Below are 19,648 nucleotides of genomic sequence, written 5' to 3' on the forward strand. Positions count from 1 at the left end.
AGAAGGCGCGAGCCGGCTCTCCCTGCCCCACCCCTCCCCACCCCGCCCCACCCAGGCGGGCTTTCTCGCCATAGCCTTCCCTGGGTCACTGTCAGACAAGCTCTTCCCCGGCTGAGCCAAGACACTTGGACTTTTTCCAAAGGATTTTTAGTAGTAATGAAGAGAAAGCACAAGGGACATAAACAGAACAAGGTGGCCTAGAAATGGGAGTGTTTACAGAGCTTGGTCTTCGGAACCCAAGAGGGCCGTAATAGACCAGATAGCAGGGCCGAGGGAATCCACCCGGGAGAGAGGGAGGGAGTAGTGGATTTCCATTCTCAGTAAGGAGGGAGGCAATTTGAAGAGAGGAGGGGACGGTGGTTTCAAGACTTCCACCCTGGGGAAGAAGGGACGGGGAGACGGCGGGAATCTAGGAAATTGGGGGATGGCTATTTCCATTCCTGAGAAGGGGGGAACTTGATTGTGGGAGGTTGGCTGAAGACTCCCACGCCGGAAAGGAGGGCGCCTCTGCAGAAGGGGCCCGAGTGGCGACAGCGGATCCGGGACTCCCAAGCAAACAGGAGCCGGAGCAGCCTCTTAGCAACCCCTGTCCCGGGAAGGTTTGAAAGCAGCGGTGCCCTAGTGACGCCGGAAAAGATGGAGCGGTTGTCATGGCGACGAGGAGCACACCTCGGAAATAAATAAATAAGCGCCCAGGCTGCCGCAGCCGCGCCCCCGCGGGACCCGAGCGAGGGGGAGGGGGCCTCACGGGCCCGGGTCCCCGCAGTCGCGCGTCCCCGCCATTGGCAGAGCCTGAGGGGGTCACCCCCCGGGGGGCGAATGGTACAGTCCTCCGCCCGCGCCTCGGCCCGGCCCGCAGCCTGCGAGCCAGCCCCAAGCCCAGCGCCGCCGCCGCCGCCGCCGCCCGCGGAGCCCCGAGCGGAGCCGGAGGCGGCGATGGAGGGAGTCAGCAGCCACCGGACCCTGTCTTACAGCCGCTGGAGCTATGACAGGTAGGGCGCCCGAAGGGTGGCCCTGCGTGAGCGCCTGCTGACCCTCGATCTCCTGCGGGAGAAGCGGGCCTCCGGGGGCTGGGACTGGCGCGAGCGCCCGACCCCGAGGGTGGGCTTGGGCACCCGGACCCTCGGGCATCCGGGACCCAGAGCCTCGGGTACGGCGCAGCGGAGCTCAAGCGAGGGTAGTGTCCCCACACCCACGGGGCAGAGCTGTCGGAGGAGGGCACGCGGCCACTGGGACTAGCGAGCTGGCACCTCTGCCCCCACCCCAGCTGCCCCGCCAGGGTCGCTCCGCCGGGGGACCCCGAGAAAGGGCGCCGAGGGGGCGCCGGGAGGGGCGGGGCAGGGGCCGGGGTGGGCCCCTGGCGGGCGGGGCGAGGAGGGGGCGCCTTCCGCTCTGGGATGCGCCCGCCGGCGTCTGCGCCCCGCCGGCCCTCCGCAGGGACCGAGGCTGGCCCCGGGCGGAGTGTCCCGCTGGCTGCCGGGGACCCGCGAGTCGCTGCCTGTTCCGCGGGGCGAGATGGCAGCCTGGGCCGCGTGTCTGGGCGCAGGAGCGGCGCTCTCGTGTTGCCAGGCTCCGCGCCCGCCCCGCGGGGATGGCGAGCGGCTGCCGGCGTGGGCGGTTTGGAGCTGCGCTCCCCACGCACTCGTCCTGGAGGAAGGAGTCATCCTCCCTGGCGAAATGAAAAAAATAAGAACGGAGTGAGCTGGTCATAAAGCCGAGTACATTTATTCCTAGGTTATGCCTGTTCTACCTTTTGTTGGTGTGTTAAATGCCACCCTGTATTTAAAATGAAACCATGATGATAGTAGATAGTAGTTTGTTTGTTTGTTGTTTTTAAGTTTCGTAACCCCATGTCCATCTGCAGAATTCTGGAGTTAAATTTCCTGACCCATGACCCTAGATGGTGAGGGCTGGAAGACAAACTTCATTTACTGGGCTGCTCTCATCTCCGTGAAGTCCTGCTTCCTGTGCTCTCCTTCCCTTAACTCTGCCAAAAACCTCCCTGCGTCTTCGACAGCCCTTGTTTGCCTAGATTCAGAGGAACAGGTGTCCCTCCTGCCTAAGGCTAGTTTGCCTAGGACCCCTCCTCACCTTCCCTGAGTCTCGCCCCGTATTAATCCCACCTGTCTCCTCCATCTGCACCTTCGCCTCTTTACTGGTGATCTCTCTTCAGCCTGTAAACTTATTCACCTTTGTCTTGTTTACCTCTTCGAGATGGGCGCAACTGATCCACGTCTGTTTTTTTCCTTTCATTGCCTTCTTTGGGGAAATATATCGTCTGAATTGGTTAATTCTGTTTCTTCATCAGCCCTTCCTTGCACAGCCCCAGCAAATCTCCTGTCCACCTCATGATTCCAGTGCACCTGCCTTTTTGAAAAGTGGTGCTCTCCACGGAGAACTCTATTATTGGAGTATTAAACTTAAAATAACAAAACCTACAAACTTTGGTTCAGATCCCAAATTCACACATTCATTCATTTATTCAACAAACATGTAGTGAGTGCGAACTATATCCTGGGCCCTGGAAATAAGGCGATAAAAAGACAGAATTTCCTCCCGGAGATGAGCTCACAGTCTAGATTATATTAGAAATAAGCAGTGACATATTCTGGGAGAAAAACTTAAAGTTGAGCTAATTCCATATAGTAAATAATTTTTCCCTGCAAAAGCAAACCTATAAAAGCAGAAAGACTTTGGAATTAGATAACCTGCATTCAAATCCTGACTCCACCTAGCTAACTTTGGACAAATTACTTCTCCCTGGGCCACAGTTTCTTGGGGAAGTGTTGTGAGTATTAAATGAGGTAATAGGCCTGGCGCAGTGGCTCACACCTGTAATCCCAGTACTTTGGGAAGCTGAGGTGGGCAGATCACTTGAGATCAGGAGTTTGAGACCAGCCTGGCCAACATGGTGAAACCCCGTCTGTACTACAAATACAAAAAACAAAAAACAAAAACCATTAGCTGGGCATGGAGGTGCACGCCTGTAATCCCAGCTACTTGGGAGGCTGAGGCTGGAGGATTGCTTGAGCCGGGGAGGCGGAGCTTGCAGTGAGCCGAGATTGTGTCACTGCACTCCAGCCTGGACGACAGAGCTAGACTCTGTCTCAAAAAATAAAAATAAATAAATGAGGTAATAAATATAAAGGGCCTATCATATTGCCTGGGACTTAGTAATCATGCAATAAGTGGTATAAATTGCTGTTTTATTAATGCATATTGTAAACGTTTCTGGAACTCTAGTCTTCCACAGAAGCTTGGTTTGAAAATCTTGGCCAGGCGTGGTGGCTCACGCCTGTAATCCCAACACTTTGGGAGGCTGAGGCAAGCAGATCACGAGGTCAGGAGATCGAGATCCTCCTGGCTAACACGGTGAAACCCCATCTCTACTAAAAATACAAAAAAATTAGCTGGGCGTGGTGTCGGGTGCCTGTAGTCCCAGCTACTCAGGAGGCTGAGGCAGGAGAATGGCGTGAACCCGGCAGGTGGAGCTTGCAGTGAGCCGAGATCACGCCACTGGACTCTAGCCTGGGCAACAGAGCAAGACTCCGTCTCAAAAAAAAAAAAAAAAGAAAATTATTTTTCTGCTTTCAGACCCCTACATAAAGACATTTACTGGGTTTCTGTCTTCAGAACTCTTTTCTTCTCACCCTGACAATCGCAATACCTGGGGAGCTATGTGAAGAAAACAACTCACCTGGCCCTTGACCAAACTAACTGAATCAGAATATCCAGGGGTAGGACCTGGGCTCAATGTTTGTTTAAAACTTCCCAGTTGATTGTGCTGCGGCTGGTTTGTCTACTCTCCAAAATCACTAGTCCACACCACCTCCTCTATTTTCTAATCAGTACTTGTTTTTTAAGACATAAATATTGAATTATTCAAAAATTACACAATACTCAATCAAGCTGTTAAAACCATTACACAAGCAACACATACATTGGGTACATAGTATTAAAAGTGAAAATCTGTGTTCTGCTGACCTCATCCCCATCCTAACTCTATAAGGAACCATTGTTAATAGTTAACTTTCACTTTCCAGCACTGTTCTCTGGTTGCTGCCCCCATCACATCTTTGAACCTGGCAAACACCTTTCCTTCAAGTCCTCACCCAAGTTGACCTCTCCTCCGTGTGTTTATGTAAGCTGTTGTCCGCCTTGCTTCTGGGCCATGTGCATATCAGTTGTCTATTGCCATGTTAACAAGTGACTCCTAAATTTAGTGACTTAAAATAACAACTGTTTTGGCCACGTGCGGTGGCTCAGGCCTGTAATCCCAGCACTTTATGAGGCCAAGGCGGGCGGATTACCTGAAGTCAGGAGTTCGAAACCAGCCTGGCCAACATGGTGAAACCCTGTCTCTACTAAAAGTACAAAAATTAGCCAGGTGTGGTGGCACATACCTGTAATCCTAGCTACTCAGGAGGCTGAGGCAGGAGAATTGCTTGAACCCGGGAGATGGAGGTTGCAGTCAGTGCAGTGGAGATCTGCACTCCAGCCTGGCCGACAGAGCAAGACTGTGTCTCAAAAACAAAACAAAACAAAAAAACACACAAACAAAAACAAAACAACAACAACAACAAAACAACTGTTTGAGTTAGCACAAGATTCTGTGGATCAGCAATTTGGGCTGGGCTTAGCTGGGCAGTTTTGTGGTCTGGGCCAGGCTCAGCTTTTCTGGGTTGGGCTTGCTCACATATCTGGTGCTCCGGCTGGGAAGGCTAGAGCAGCTGGGCCCTCTCTCCACGTGCCTTCTCATCTTGCAGCAGTCTCACTCAGGTTTGCACACATGGTGGTGGAAGGGATTCCAGTGAGACAGCAGAAGCTGCAGGGTCTCTTGAGGCCTAGGTTTAGAACTTGCACATCACTCTGCTACCTTGTATTAGTCAAAGTAAGTCAAAATGCCAGCCCACATTTCAGGGGTGGGGAAACAGGCCTTACCTCTTGGAGGCAGGAGCTGAAAATCTATGGCCATTTTTCCAATCTACCAAAATATGATGCCTACATTTTTAAAATTTCTGGCTCCTCTTAGGTCCCCACTGTCCACATCTGAGCACATGCCAAAGTGCTCCTCTTTTCCAGTTCACTCTGTTCCATTCTATTCTCAGGCTACACCCTGGTCTCAGTTATCAACGCAATGCTTCTAACACAGAAATCTATATCTTCAACTCCAGCCTTTTTGCCAAGACTTACTCCCACATCTCTAAATGCCTGTAGACGTCTCCATCTAGATATTCAGCCAACAGCTTTAACGCAATAGGTTTAAAATCAGACCCTTCACTGATAATCGTATTCTCTAGTCAGAATCAACAAGCCAAATGGACTCCTCAAAACTTGGACATTGACCTTGAACTCTCCAAGTCTCCTTATCTATACCACTGACTGTTATGAAGACAAAAGGAAAAGATCTGTGTAAAATGACTGGCACAAAGTGGGTATCATGAAGTCCATTTTTTTCCACAGCTTGGCACCCCATTAACCATTTTGTCTCCACTCAAGCTTCAGTCGTTATCCTCAAAGGCTTCAGTGCCCATATCAGTGACCAGACTAGCACTCTTCACTCCCAATTTCTGGACCTTCCCATTCTAGACACTTCTCTTCAGTTATTCACAGGATAAATTCCTAGATGATGACAGCTGGAATTGCTTCACTTCTAATCTCATACACACGAATTGCCAGCTCTCTGACCTCAGGCATGTTCCTTATACATTACTCCTGCCATAACACGAAGGTGTCTGCCTTCATGGCCTACCAGCCTTTTCCCGGCCTCTCTTCTCTTCCCAGCTTGTATTACATGGTAGATTATTTCAGTCACTCACTCCAGCACTTTTTATTCCCTCACGTATGCTCAGCACGACTCTAGCCCGGCATGGATCAATGTTAAAATCTCTATCCCCTTTCTTCTTATAACACTAGAATCCTACAACAAAAATGACATGCCTGTGCAGGATGTCACCACTTTCATGGTCTTCATCTTCGGCCGGGCCACCAACGCCATCTCTCAGTCTTTCTGCTTCTCCCTGATGAACTTCACTCCCATTGCCCACAACAGCCCTTCCAAACCTTCCGCACTCTCAAGACCCCTCTCTGCTTGACCCTTATCTGCACCCTATGTGTTATGTAAATGGCCCTGCCTCCTGCTCCTTGGAGAAAAATTGATCACATCAGGCATCATCTTCTGTCACGTCCTGACTCCACTTCATTTCCACTCTACTTCAACCACTCCCTTGTGGGGACTTTGTCGTTCTTCCCAGTTCTTTGCTATTATAAATAATTTTGTGTTGAACATCTTGTATATAAGACATTCTCCCCTCATGTTTGATTATTCAATTAAAACAAACTCCTGAAGAAGGATTGTTAGTTTCCAATGTTGGCTACTGTCAGATTGTCCTCCAGGAGGAGTGAATTGATTTCTTTTTCCACAGGCAGTCACTGACTGCATTGTTTTACAATTATGTTTGTGTGTGTGAGTGTGACCTCTCAGACTCTGAGACAAAGTAGCATCACTGCGCAGAACTTGGATTTTGGGGTCAAAGTGACCTGGCTTTGCAGCCCAGGTCCTTAAATTATTGCTTATATGGCTTTAGACAAGTGACTTAACCTCCATCGACAAATAGACAATAATAATGGTAGGTACGTCTTAAGGTGGGTCCATTCACTCAATATGCATTTACTGAACACCTTCTAAATGCCAGGCAACATTTTAGGCACTGGAGACAGAATGAAACAAAGTCTGTGGTCTCGTAGTTCTTACCGTCTAGTTGGGGGAGATATGGACAAATATATTTAATGTATCAGTGCTAAGAGGCTTATATAATATGATAAAGTGCAAAGAAGAGAAAGCAGAGTCTGGAGGAGAGAGTCTGACGGCATGGGCATGCTGAGGGTGGTGTGTGTGCTGTGTCATATAGTGTGGTCAGGGAAACTCTGAGGAGGGGGTGTTTCATCCGAGAGCTGAAAGAGGCGAGGGAATGAGTCATGTGGTTAATGGGAAGAATGTTCCATGGAAAGGAGCAGCAAGTGACAACGTCCTGAGGTAGGAGTGTGCCTAGTGTGTTTGGGAACAGCATGGAAACCTGTGTGTCCTCTGCCTCTTTGTAAAACTTCCTTCTTGCTCTTCTCCCAACTCTCCGCACCCACTCCACCCATCCTCAGGGAACCGCTGATCTGATTCGTTTCCTAGAGTTTTGTATAAATGGAATAATCAGTATGAACCTTTTATTGTTTGGCCGTTTTCAGACAGTGTAATTATTGTGATATTCTTCAATACTGTTGCATGAATTAGTAGAGCATTTCCTTTTATTGCTGAGTAGTATTCATGGATATATCACAGTTTGTTTATCCCATCACCTGTTGATGTTTCCACTTTTTGGCTATTACAAATAAAGCTTTTGTGAATATTCATGTACAAGTCTTTGTATGGACGTATACTTTTGTTTCTCTTAGGCAAATACCTAGCAAAGCAGTGGAATGGCTGAATCATATAATAGGTCTACATTTAATCTTTTAAGAAACTGGCCAACTTTTCCAAAGTGGTTGGACCATTTTATATTCTCATGAGCATTGTATGAGAGTTCCAATTCCTCTGCGTTTTTGTGACAGTTGGCACAGCCAGTCTTTTTCATTTAAGCATTCTAACACTTATGCAGTGGTATGCCGTTGTGGTTTCATTTTGCATTTCCTTGATGACTAATGATGTCGAGCATCTTTTCATGTGCTTATTTGCTATCCATATCTCTTCTTTGGAGAAGTTTCTGTTAAAATATTTCCCCATCTTAAAGTTGGATTGTTTTCTTTTGGAGTTTTGAGAGTTCTTTGTATACTGTGGACGCATCTCCTTTATCAGATATATGACTTGCAATATTTTCTCCAAGTCTGTGGCTTTCTTTTCATTTTCTTATGTATTTTCAAGAGAAGTTTTTGCTTTTGATGAAATCCAGTTTATCAGTTTTTTTATAGATTGTTCTTCTGATGTTGTATCTAAGAAATCATTGCCTACTTTGCGGTGACAAAGGTTTTCCTTGGAATTTTCTAGTTTTACATTTTAAATTTAGATCTTTGCTACATTTTGAGTTAACTTTTTGCATATGGTATGAGATTCATTAAAAAAATGGATATCTAATTGTTTCAGCAGCATTCATTGAAAAAAACCTTTCTTTTTTCTGCTAAATTGCCTTTGTACCTTTATGGAAAATCAGTTGATTATTGTTTGTAAGTTTATACTCTCTACTCTGTTATCTTGATCTATGTGTCTTTATTGATGCCAATAACAAAAAATACTTATAAGTATTGAAATCTGGCAGTTCAGGACTTTCAGCCTTGTCTTTCTTTTACAAAGTTGTTTTGACTATTCTAGGGCCTTTTCAATTTCACATTAATTTAACAATAAGTTTTTCAAGTTCTAACCCCCATCCCCCCAAAAAACCTGCTGGAATTTTGATTGGGATTTTGTTGACTTTATAGATCAATTTGGGGAGAGTTACATCTTAGTAACATCGGGCCTTCCAATTCATGAACATGGTATATATATATTTATATCTGTTTATTTAGATCATCTTAATTTCTCTCAGTCATATTTGTAGCTTTCAGTGTATAGGTCTTTAACCTCTTTTGTAAGATGTATCCCTAAATTCTGCATATTTTTCAATGGTATTATAAAAGGGTTTATAAAATTCAGTTTCTGATTTTTCATTCCTAGTGTATAGCATGTATCGGGATTTTTAATTGTGGTAAAATATGTATAACATAAAATGAGCTATTTCAATGATTTCTAAGTATACAAGTCCGTGGCATCAGTTACATTCACAGTATTGTGCAACCATCACCACGATCTATTTTCAGAGCCTTTTTATTATCCTAAACTGAAACTCTCTACCCATTAAGAAATAATTTCTAATTCATCGCCATCCTGGCCCCTGGTAACCTCTAATCTACTTTCTGTCTCTATAAATTGCCTATTTTAGATATTTCGTATAATGAAATCATACAGTATTTTTCCTTTTGTGTCTGGCTTATTTTGCTTAGCATAATGTTTTCAAAATTTATGTTGTAGCATATATTTTTTGGCCGAATAATTCCATTGTTTGCATAAACCACATTTTGTTTATTTTTAAAATTTTTTAAATTTAAATTTTATTTATTTATTTATTTTTTAGATGGAGTCTTGCTCTGTCTCCCAGGCTGGAGGGCAGTGGTGCGACCTCAGCTCACTGCAACCTCTGCCTCTCGGGTTCAAGCAATTCTCCTGCCTCAGCCTCCCGAGTAGCTGGGATTACAGGTGCCCATCACAACGCCTGGCTATTTTTTGTATTTTTAGTAGAGACGGGGTTTCTCCATGTTGGCCAGGCTGGTCTTGAACTCCTGACCTCAAGTGATCCGCCCATCTCAGCCTCCCCAAGTGCTGGGATTACAGGCGTGAGCCACTGTGCACAGCCAGCATTTTGTTTATACATTCATCTGTTGATGGACACTTGGATTGTTTCTACCTTTTGGCTATTGTGAAAATGCTCCAGTGAACATTGGTGCACGCATATCTGTTTGAGTCCGTCTTAGATTCTTTTGGGTAGTATAAACCTAGGAGTAGAATTGCTGTTTGGTAATGATAATTCTATCTTTAGCTTTTTGAGAAACCGTGAAACTGTTTTCTACAAAGACTGCACCATTTTACATTTCCACCAGCAATGTACAAGGGTTCCCATTTCTTCACCTTCTCACCAATAACCTGTTAATTTCTGGGTTGTTATTATAATTATTATTATAGCCATCCTAGTATAGTCTAGGAAGTGGTATCTTATCATGGTTTTGATTTGCATTTCCTCAGTGACAAATGATCAGTATTATTTCTTGTGCTTATCTGACCATTTATGTCTTAGAGAAATGTCTAAGTTCTTATCATTTTTAATTAGGTTGTTTGTCTTTTTGTTGTTGAGTTATAGGAGTTCTTTACATATTTTCAATATTAAATTCTTTTCAGATGTATGATTTGCAAATGTTTTTCCCCATTGTTGTCTTCTCACTTTCTTGATAAGGTCCTTTGAAGCACAAGCTTTAATTTTGATGAAGTCCAATTTGTCTTTCTTCTTTTAGTTATGCTTATGGTGTCATATCTAAGAATCCATTGACAAATCCAGGACCATGAAGATTTACCTGTTTTCTTCAGTATTTTGTAGTTTTAGAGCTTGTATCTATGTCAGTGATCCATTTTGAGTTAATTTCTGTATATGGTATGAGTTGTGGTCCAATTTCATTCTTTTGCATGAAAGAAAATCCAGTTGTCTCAGCACTATTTGTTTCCACTTTTTCTCTCACTGAATGGACTTGGCACCCTGGTCAAAAATCAACTGGTGAGTCGGGCACAGTGGCTCATGCCTGTAATCCCAGCATTTTGGGAGGCTCGGGTAGGAGGATTGCTTGAGTCTAGGAGTTTGAGACCAGCCTGGACAACGTAGTGAGACCCTGTCTCCATAAAATTTATTTTTTAATTAGCTGGGCATTGTGGCACATGCCTATAGTACCAGCTGCTTGGGAGGCTGAGGTGAGAAGATCACCTGAGCCTGGAAGGTTGAGGTTGCAGTGAACCATGATCACACCACTGCATTCCAGCCTGGGCAACAGACCAAGACCTGTCTCAAGAAACAAAAACAAAACAAAACAAAAAACAAACCCCAAAATTAGTCATAAATGTATGGGTTTATTTCTGGACTCTTGACTCTTGTTTTACACTGTATCTGTGACCAAAGGTGGATTCTGGCCCACACTGGTCTCTTCTGCAACGTATCTTCTTGTGGCTTTTTTCTGGCCCTGGGTTCCCAAACAAAGCATGCAGTTGCTGGTGATATTCTCTGCACAGTTAGGTTTTTGTTGAGTTGAAGAAGTAGCCAAATTCTTATTGTAAAAGTAGCCTTTCGTACTAAGCTTACTTTACCTTTCAAGGAGAACTTAACAAAAAATGTGCTTCTTCCACTTTTAAAGTTTGGGCCCTCAGGTTCTTTTCTTTTTCTTTCTTTCTTTTTTTTTTTTTTTGAGACAGAGTCTCACTCTTTCTCCCAGGCTGGAGTGCAGTGGTGCGACCTTGGCTCACTGCAACCTCTGCCTCTCAGGTTCAAGTAATTCTCCTGCCTCAGCCTCCTGAGTAGCTGGGATGACAGGTGCCCACCACAATGCCTGGCTAATTTTTGTATTTTTGGTAGAGACGAGTTTTCACCAATTTGGTCAGGCTGGTCTCAAACTCCTGACCTCAGGTGATCTGCCCGCCTCAGCCTCCCAAAGTGCTGGGATTACAGGTATGAGCCACCACACCCAGCCTGTCTGAGCACTCTCTAGTTCTGACATTCTGTGAGTATATGACCTATGGCCTCGGTGTGTGTTCTGTGATAGGAAAGGCCAGGGTGGAGGGATGAGAACAGGACAGCTGGGATTGGAGGTCCTGGCCGTGGCAGTGCCAGCTTAGGGGTTGCTGGCCAGAGGAGTCGGGTGGCTACCAGAGGCAGGGGGCTGGAGGCTCTGCTTTGTTCTAGAACTTTTTGAGTGCAGCTACTTCTCTTTTGATGGATTTATAGCAGTACAGTGCCAAGACAGCTGGACTGGATGGGGCAGATGAGGGCAGTGTACAGAGGGTCGATGAGGAATGGCGTTTGAGGGCAGTGAGTGGGGGGTGGTCTGTTTCCCATCCAGCTGGTGTAACTGGGGCTCAGGGTGATTTATGGTGGAGAGGGGAGTCAGGTATGGAGGTGGGGCATGGACTTTTCAGATCCCTCGGGACTTGCCTGCGCTGAAGTTTGACGTCATCAGGCACTGTGGTTTTCCAGATAGGGTCACTGGATGCAGTCCAACAAATGCAAAAAGACCTTGGGCAGGGACATTGTATCTGTGACCAAAAGTGGAAGGAAGCTCCAGCTATGCCTACAGTCTGGAGAACAGTTGCCAAGTAGGGGCTCATGGGTATCTGTTGATACTTACTGCCTTCACTCTGGAAAATCCTGAGCCTGAGTCTCAGCTGGGAGATTCTGGCCCAGCATGTGCTTGGGGGAGATTCACACCTTTGCTGTCTATCCTAAGCCATGTAGTTTGTCCTGAAGGTGCAGCAGTTAGATCTCTGGGCTCAGGTGTGTGTTCCTCTGCAGCCTTGGGCAGGTGTCCTGGTCTTCTGATCTGAATATGAACAAAGACAACCCTAGATATGTATGTGTGTTGGGGAGTGGGGTTCAGAAGTCAGCAGGCCTTAAGGGAACAGCCTGTCCATGCTTTTGCCCTGGGGAGAGGCAGATTTCTGCAGGTGAACAGTGCTAGAGAACTGTGCCAGCAGATGGGACCCTAGTGTCGGAACGAGGAGCACAGAGCTGAGGTCCGGGGGAAGCGGTCCCTGGATCTGGGGAGGCTTTGGAATCAGGGAGGGCTGGCACCAGGATAACAGCAGCCTAGGATTATCTCTTTGCAAGGTCACGTTCCTCTACAAAGATTCAATCCCAGCCTGGCCCTGCCTCCATGCCCCCTTAGACACTGCAGACCAACTAAATACCATGCCAGGAACACCACAGTGTCCCGAAAGGACACTGTCTCCTGACACCAGCCCCTCTTTCCACAGTCTGACATTTTGGGTGTTATTTCGTCCTCTCCATCACCAAGTGTTCAGAGAACAGAGGCAATGACGGGTTGGGCTCTGAGAGAAGGCGTCTGTGTGCGCATCTGAGTGTGTGCATCAGTAAGAGTGTATCTGGGTGGGGTGTGTGCACAGGGGTGTGCCTGCCACCAAGGGCAGCCATGTAGATGTGTCCCAGTTGTGTGTGCTTCTGTGGAAGCAGGTATGTATGGTGGAATTGACTGTGTGAACGGGGTGGGACTGGGGGGATCCTCTCTTTTGCCCTGCATTTGGTGGGGTCAAGAGGTAGGATTGGGAAGTGGAAGGAGGTCAGGTACACTGGCCCTTTCCTGGGCCCAAGATTACACGTAATGGGGGGCCACAGGCCTGCTTTCACAGGCACCTTGCCTGGGCAGTTTCTGGGAGGCTGGTGAGCTCTAAAAGCCCCAAAAACCCTCAAGGATTAAGCAGGAGCCCCTGTGCCTAGAGCTCCGCTTAGGTCGCTGAGCCAAAGAGACCCTGTGTGACCCTGGGCAGTGAGCTGTGGTGGGGTAGAGGGCCCTTCCCTCCCTGCCAGGCCCAACCCATGGGAGTTGAGAGCGGGGACCTCGGTTTGCCGTGAGGTGAGGGGCTGTGGGGCAATCCGGGGCCGCATCAATGTTGGATGAGCCTGCGCCGCCTCGATACCATCTTCCTTGGTCTCACTTTTAGTGTAACTGGAGAGCCCAGGGACCAGTCCGAGCCGGCCATGCGCGATCTGCTGGCAGTGGCCGCACCTGCGAGGGGACAGGAGCTGGGGTAGGGAGGCTGGTGCAGGCCCACGGCGTGTCCTGGAACAGCTTGGGGGCCACAGGGCCAGTCTCGCAGGGCAGGGGTCGATTCCAGTCTGGCCTCTGCTCGGGCCCTGGGTCCCGGTGCAGGGTTACTCCCCCGCCCCCCTCGGGCCACCTCGCCTTCCGCGGGGTGTCATCTGTCTGGCGGCGTGTCCTTGGGCCAGTTCGGTCCCATCCCCCTGCCTAGCTCTGGGAGTTTCCTGCTCGGGAAGGGGCTGGAGGGGCAGCAGCTGGACAGAGAGAGACCCCCTGGGGTAAGGAAGGGGAGCAGCCGTGACTGCACAGAGCCTCCCACTGCAGGTGAGTGTCCCGCCCCCGAGTGCCTGGGGAAAGGCCGGGAGCGCAGGAGTGAGATTGGGGGTCCACAGTGGCCAAGCTTCTCCCCACCCTGGACTTTCCTACTCCAGTCCTGACCCTTATAGCCTTGTGACACCACAAGTGCCGCCCTCACCCCCAACTACCACCAAGTATTGCCCTACAAGGCAGCAGTGAAGTAGGCTCGTAGCCGGTGAACACCTGGTATTTGTTGGCAGATGTTGGGATGAAGTTATTACTGCACTGTGGCCTCCATGATCAGCATGGACGGACACTCCTGTGGGCAGCAAGTTTGGATTGGATCAGTGAGCCATGGCGAGTGGGCCAGCAGCCTGTTTTAAAAAACTGTTTATTGGAAAACAGACACATCTATCGGCTTAAATGTTGTCTATGGCTGCTTTCACACTACAACCTCAGATCTGGCCCTTCAAGAAAAAATTTGCCGATGCCTGAGATATTCTCCCAGGGCATACTTCCCTTTAACCTACACGTGTTCATTCTCTTCCTCTCCCTCACACCTGGGCACCTATCCTCCCTCCTCCCTTTGCACCTCCCGCACATCTGGCTCACGCCAGGCTCTCCACACCTGGGAACATTTCTTTGGGGACCATTCACCTCACATCTGGTCACTATTCCTCCCTCTGGCAAGAGAGGAAATGACTGGGGCAACAATTTCAGAATCTAACAGGACAGCCGAGGGCTAAGGGAGGACCTTCGCCTGACCCCAAGTTGTCAGTGAGCCCCTCCCTAGGCTACAGGAGCAAGGCGAGTTAACTGCTGATGAGCACAGCTGCTCTGGGCCCCCAAATCTGTTTTGTCACCCGAGAGACTAAGGCCAGTTCTGGGCACAGGCTTTCTGTCACTCCCTCTGTTGGCTGGTGACAGTGCTGAGGTCCCGATAGAGTGGTGGGGAGACACTGCCGAACAGATAATTAGAGGGTGCCGATATGATCTGGGGGGGAACCTGGGAGACAGGGAGCTCCAGAGGCACCGCCCCTCGCCTGCCCGCTTCCCTGTCGCTTCCACACCCTGGGGCCCATCGTGCCCCCTTCCTCCAAGCCCCAAGCCTTTGCAAACAGAACAAAATCCATTTCCTTGGTTCCCTTTTGTACATCTGAGTTCAGGGGTCCATTTCAGGGCCTGGACTCGAGCAGAGGGAAGCTCCGGGGCCTGAAGACAGAGCTGCATTCCTGCTGTGCCGCCACAAGATGGCACTCTCTAGGTGTCCGCCCCAGTTTGAGCACTCCGGGAGTTTCTGACACTTGCTGGCCTTTCGTCCAGTTTCAGCCTGAAGATGGTGTTAAAACACACTCTGAATCCCACCAGGCTTGATTAGCTTTGCCTGCCCCCTGAGGCAGCTCATGGACTTGTTCAGACTCTGTAGTTCAGGACATATTGACCCCTTCTGAAGCGGCCCTCAGGAGCTGCCTGCAGTGTAGTTACCTGCCTGCTTATACTCCTCCCCACCAGGCACTCCTGAGAGCGGGACCGTCTTATTCTCCTCGGGGCCACCTGCCCCAACCCAGGGCCTGGCAAGGCAGAGATGGCAGAGGTGTTTGGTGGGGTGTAATGTGTAAACAGTAGAGTGCTGCTGTCGTCATTCATCCCACCATAGTTTGTCTGGTGAATGCATTTTTAGTGTCAAGCTGCCTGAAGGAGAAGCCAGGGATAAAGACCCAAGCTCAGAATGTATCCTGGGGAGAGGGATTGGTTCACAGAGAGAAGCAGTCTTGCAGCCTTTCCCCCTCCGGCCTGGTACTGGCTGTTGCCAGCATTCTAGGAGTTCTCTAGACAGGATGAAACGCACCGCAGGGATACAGGGAGGGCCGGAGAATGGGTGTTTGTTTCCAGGTAGAATTTTGGGGCATACCCGGCCTTGTCTGGGAGCAATCAGGGACCAGAGGCAAGGGCTGGGATGGGCTCTGGGGCCTACTGTGGCCTCATCCCTCTCACCTGGCCCCAGCTCAGGCCATTCCAAGAGCCTCCCAGCCTAACAGCAACGTGTGGCTATCCAAGGGTCCCAGACAGAGGATTGGAGGGCTGCACCTGTGTTTAGGGGACAGCCACCCCTCCCCCTAAGCACCTGCTCTGACAGCATGGGATGATGTCAACAAGGGACTTCCATGAAGCCCAAGGGGGAAGGACAGTGGGAGTGGGGTCTGAGGTCTGGACTCTGCTTGAAGATTGACAATGATGGGTGGGAGTCCCTCACCCACTGTGAGCTCTAGGAAGAGGGTGAGCATTCCTGTTGACTGTGGCCCATTGTGTTGGCAGAGTCCAGGCCAGTTTGTGCTCTTGGTGTGACCCCAGGAGGGAGTCCTTTGCTGGATCATCTACCTCATGGGCTGGTCCTGACATGCAGGTGTGATTTCCCTGCCTAAAACAGGCTCCAGAGTAAGACTGGCATCGCTCACCAGGGTAATTATTGGTTTGGGTTCAATTTCCATTCAAAACAGTAATCCCAGCCTGAGCTGGGTGTCAGATCTGAAGGTTGATTATTAGTAACATTTATCAACAGCCTCTCTCAGCTTCAGGCAATTGCAGCTCATCTGCCATTCCTGCTCCCAGTCATGCAAACTTGCCAGCTTCTTCCCTGCCCACCCCCTCCATTCCCCTCTCCCCTTCTTCTCCCATCTCCTCCCCTTAGCAGACAACCTGACGGAGGGCAGGAGGTGGGTGCCACCTTATGACTCACTATCACCCTGTATGGAGGGGGTCCATGTGCATGCTAGGCACCTGTGCTCCCCAGCAGCAATATTCATGTTGCAGTCTTGTGAAATCTGAATCTGATTCTATCAGAACTGAGGAGAATCTGTGAAGGGGACAGATGGGAACCCATGTCTCCCGGCTCCTTGTCGCATGATGTGTTTTCAATGGCACTGTGCTCCTTCCTGCTCCTGACTCAGTCTGTCCCTCCCCTCCAGGGCTGAGACTAGGGTGAGGCTAGAAAGGCATTGACCTCAAGTGCAACATTCAAAGGACCTCGAACAAGCTCAGTAATTAAGATAAATGGTATTTCAATATAGTATTTTTTTAAATCAAAATGAATGCAAAGCACATACAACAAAATCAAACTTTTAATAAAGACAAGATACAACACTGGATTTGCAGGCCTTGGCCTCACTTGCCTTACCCTAACTCCAGTCTTGTTTATCATGGACAGTTTTGCTTTGATTTGCTGGAAGTATTAAATTTCTTGGCTGCTGAGTTTTTTGGCAAATCTTTAAATTCTGCGCCTCAGGCGAGAGCTTTATTCAGCTTACCCTGGTGCTGGCCCCACTGCTCTCACTTCCCGCTGGGCCCTAACCTCCTGCTCCCTTCAGCTCTTACTGCCTACTGCCTCAGGCAGGTGGCTCAGCTTCTCTCTTAGCAGGTGCCCAGGGCAGCAGGGGACCCAAAGGGCCCCTCCATGGGCTGTCTTCCAGGGTGCCCATCCTTCATTCCATCCCACTGGACCCTGCTTCAGCCGTCAGACACCTCAGGGAGGGCCTGCAGGTTGCCAGGGTAACTGCTGTGATAACTGGAGGACAGAACATGCTGGTCTTGCTCTGCTCGTAGAATCACGTCCAGCCAGGGCTGGATGAGTGCAAGCAGGCACGCCTGACAGCGTCCCTGACACGCTGATCCAAAACGTCACTGGACATGCATGGAGGTGGAGAGCATTCCATGTACCCTCATTCCTCTAGGGGGAGGACAGCATGAGGCTGGAGGAAAACTGTGGTGATCTGTTTGTGACAGGGAGGTGAGACGCTGAAGTAGACATGGATGCTTCCTAACCAGCCTTCCGCAGAGGGTAGGTCTCATTCGCTGAAGGGCTTCTGTTCTGCTGAGCAGGGTCTGTCAGTAGGGGGGCACACCTGTCTCCAGAGAATACCCTCCTCCTGTCCTCCCCTGGCTGTGCTCCACTAGCCTAAAAGGTAAACAGACATTTTAGAAAGATCAGTGTTGAAGGGGTACCCAAGATGCCAAATTATATCTGGGACTTGAGACACTGTTATGTCGAGGTCCAGGCCTAGGCCAGCTGGTCACAGTGTCCAGATGCCCGTCACGGTGGGAGGCCTGAGGGTCTCAGGGGACATGTATCAGAAGCACCTCTGCCCTGCCTGTTCCACTCTGTAATCTCCCTTCTGAGCCCCTACTGCAGCACAGAGCCAGCTGGTCATCTAGCCTGGCAGTAGTAAGTCATTCTATTTTCCTGCAGATAGGAATACATGGTTCCTGTTCCTCCTATGCACTCTGCCACTTAAATTCCCCTCTCTGAGTCCTAGGTTCCCCTTTTGTGAAATATCAATGATAGCATCCTTCTTAGAAGGCTGTGCTCACCATTCAGTGCACTAATGCAAAGCACTGTGACCGACTGAAGAGTCATGTTCTGTGGGGCCATGGAGGACAGAACTAGGACTGAAGGGAGGTGTGTTTGAGCTTTAGGTGAAGCAGCAATGGCCAACTACAAAGATGGAGGGACCGCTCTGGGAAGAGCAAACACCCTGATGCTCAGAGTGTGCATGAGGAGGTTTCATAATCACCATCCAGCAGCTTAGCCTCAAAAGGGCTGCCTGCCCCAGGGAGCTATGACCCTTGAGAGATGCAGTTTATCCAGCCCTGAGGTTCTGTTTGACCATCTTTCCCTGGTTGTCCTCCAGGGGGTCATGGCACAAGTCTCAGTAGCACGGGCCCCATGGTCCAGCCTTAAGGTAAGAATGGACCTCCCTGGAGGAAGCTGGCTTCATCTACAGTTGATAAGTTCACCTTTTTTCCTGGTCCACTTTCCTTGGTTTAACCCTATGACCAAACCTGAGAGCTTTGGCAGCTTTGGCAGGAAGGAAACCAGGGAGGATGTTGTGCTTGAGAAAGTGCTGGCCTGAGCATTGGCTTTGAGATGTCCCTTTACTCTGACTGGAAGGTCTCATTCCACCTGTAGCAAGACTAAAGACACCTGAAAGAGAGTTTCTGGGAGATGGAGGATGAGCTCTCCAGTTGCAGGTGCATGCACACGTCCACTTCCCCACCTGGCAGGTGCCGGCATGCAGGATGTCTGTGCATGTGCCCCTTGCACTGACTCCCTTGAGGCTGGCTGTGCAGCTTTGAGGCATGTGTCCAAGCAGAGAGAATGGAAGACTCCATATTGGGAGCCTTGGCTTTGACCTTTCCTTTCTCTGAGCCTGATTTTCCCAACAGTGTTATGGGAGGGGAAGGATGAGATGCGCTTCTCAGCTGATGTCCATGATTCTTGTTTTCTGGAGGCCATGAGTGTTAACAGAGTGTGTTCACTTTTGCACCCTTCTTCCATGACCACTTACAGTCTGTCTGCTTAGCAGATGAGGGGTCTGGGTCTCCAGCGTCCATTTGGGGCGGGGTCAGCAATGTCCAGCTTTGCATCTGGGTATCACTTTTCCTTCTGATATTTGAAATTGGATTCTAAAGATTCCTAATTATTGTTCCAAGTTCTCATTGAAAATCTGGGTGTAACTTTTACAAGAGCATGGCTGAGGATGGACATGGAGGGGAAGTAGTGGGGCTGGAGGGAGGGAAGGGACAGACAGAGGTGATGTTGTCATTAGGAGTTAAAGCCAGGGCCTGGTAGTAGATAAGGCTGGACAGTTGGCAGGACCATCGGGCAGACTAAAGTAGCTTAGATTCTGTCCAGAGGAAGTGGGGCTCTTCTGAAGGGTTTAGGTAGGCTGGGAGGACGTGATCTGAGGAAGCTCACTCTGGTGTCAGTTGCAGGATGGATTTGAGAGGAGCAAGTTAGGTGTAGATGCCCGTGATGATGCCAAGATCTGGGCAACAGACAGGAAGGCCCTAGCTCAGAAGTGGCTCTAGGGAAGGTGAGGTGCATAGAATTGAGAGATGCTCAGTAGATGGCATGAGCAGTGCTTGATGATTGTCTGGATTGGTGGAGGAAGGTGGACAGGGAAAAGCA

The 19,648-nt window shown here is 49.1% G+C and overlaps 1 protein-coding gene across 1 annotated transcript in view; it reads left to right on the plus strand.

Moving 5' to 3' along the window:
* Positions 1–751: 751 nt before the first annotated feature.
* The window catches only part of TUB (TUB bipartite transcription factor), an 87,163-nt gene continuing 68,266 nt past the window's right edge, over positions 752–19,648 (plus strand). Inside the window, exon 1 of the mRNA XM_031007706.3 lies at positions 752–992. Coding sequence (XP_030863566.3) covers positions 820–992 — 173 coding nt within the window. The 5' untranslated portion in view covers positions 752–819. The remainder of the gene's footprint in view (positions 993–19,648) is intronic.

The sequence above is a fragment of the Gorilla gorilla genome, chromosome 9 (assembly GCF_029281585.2).
Source record: "Gorilla gorilla gorilla isolate KB3781 chromosome 9, NHGRI_mGorGor1-v2.1_pri, whole genome shotgun sequence".
NCBI lineage: Eukaryota > Metazoa > Chordata > Mammalia > Primates > Hominidae > Gorilla > Gorilla gorilla.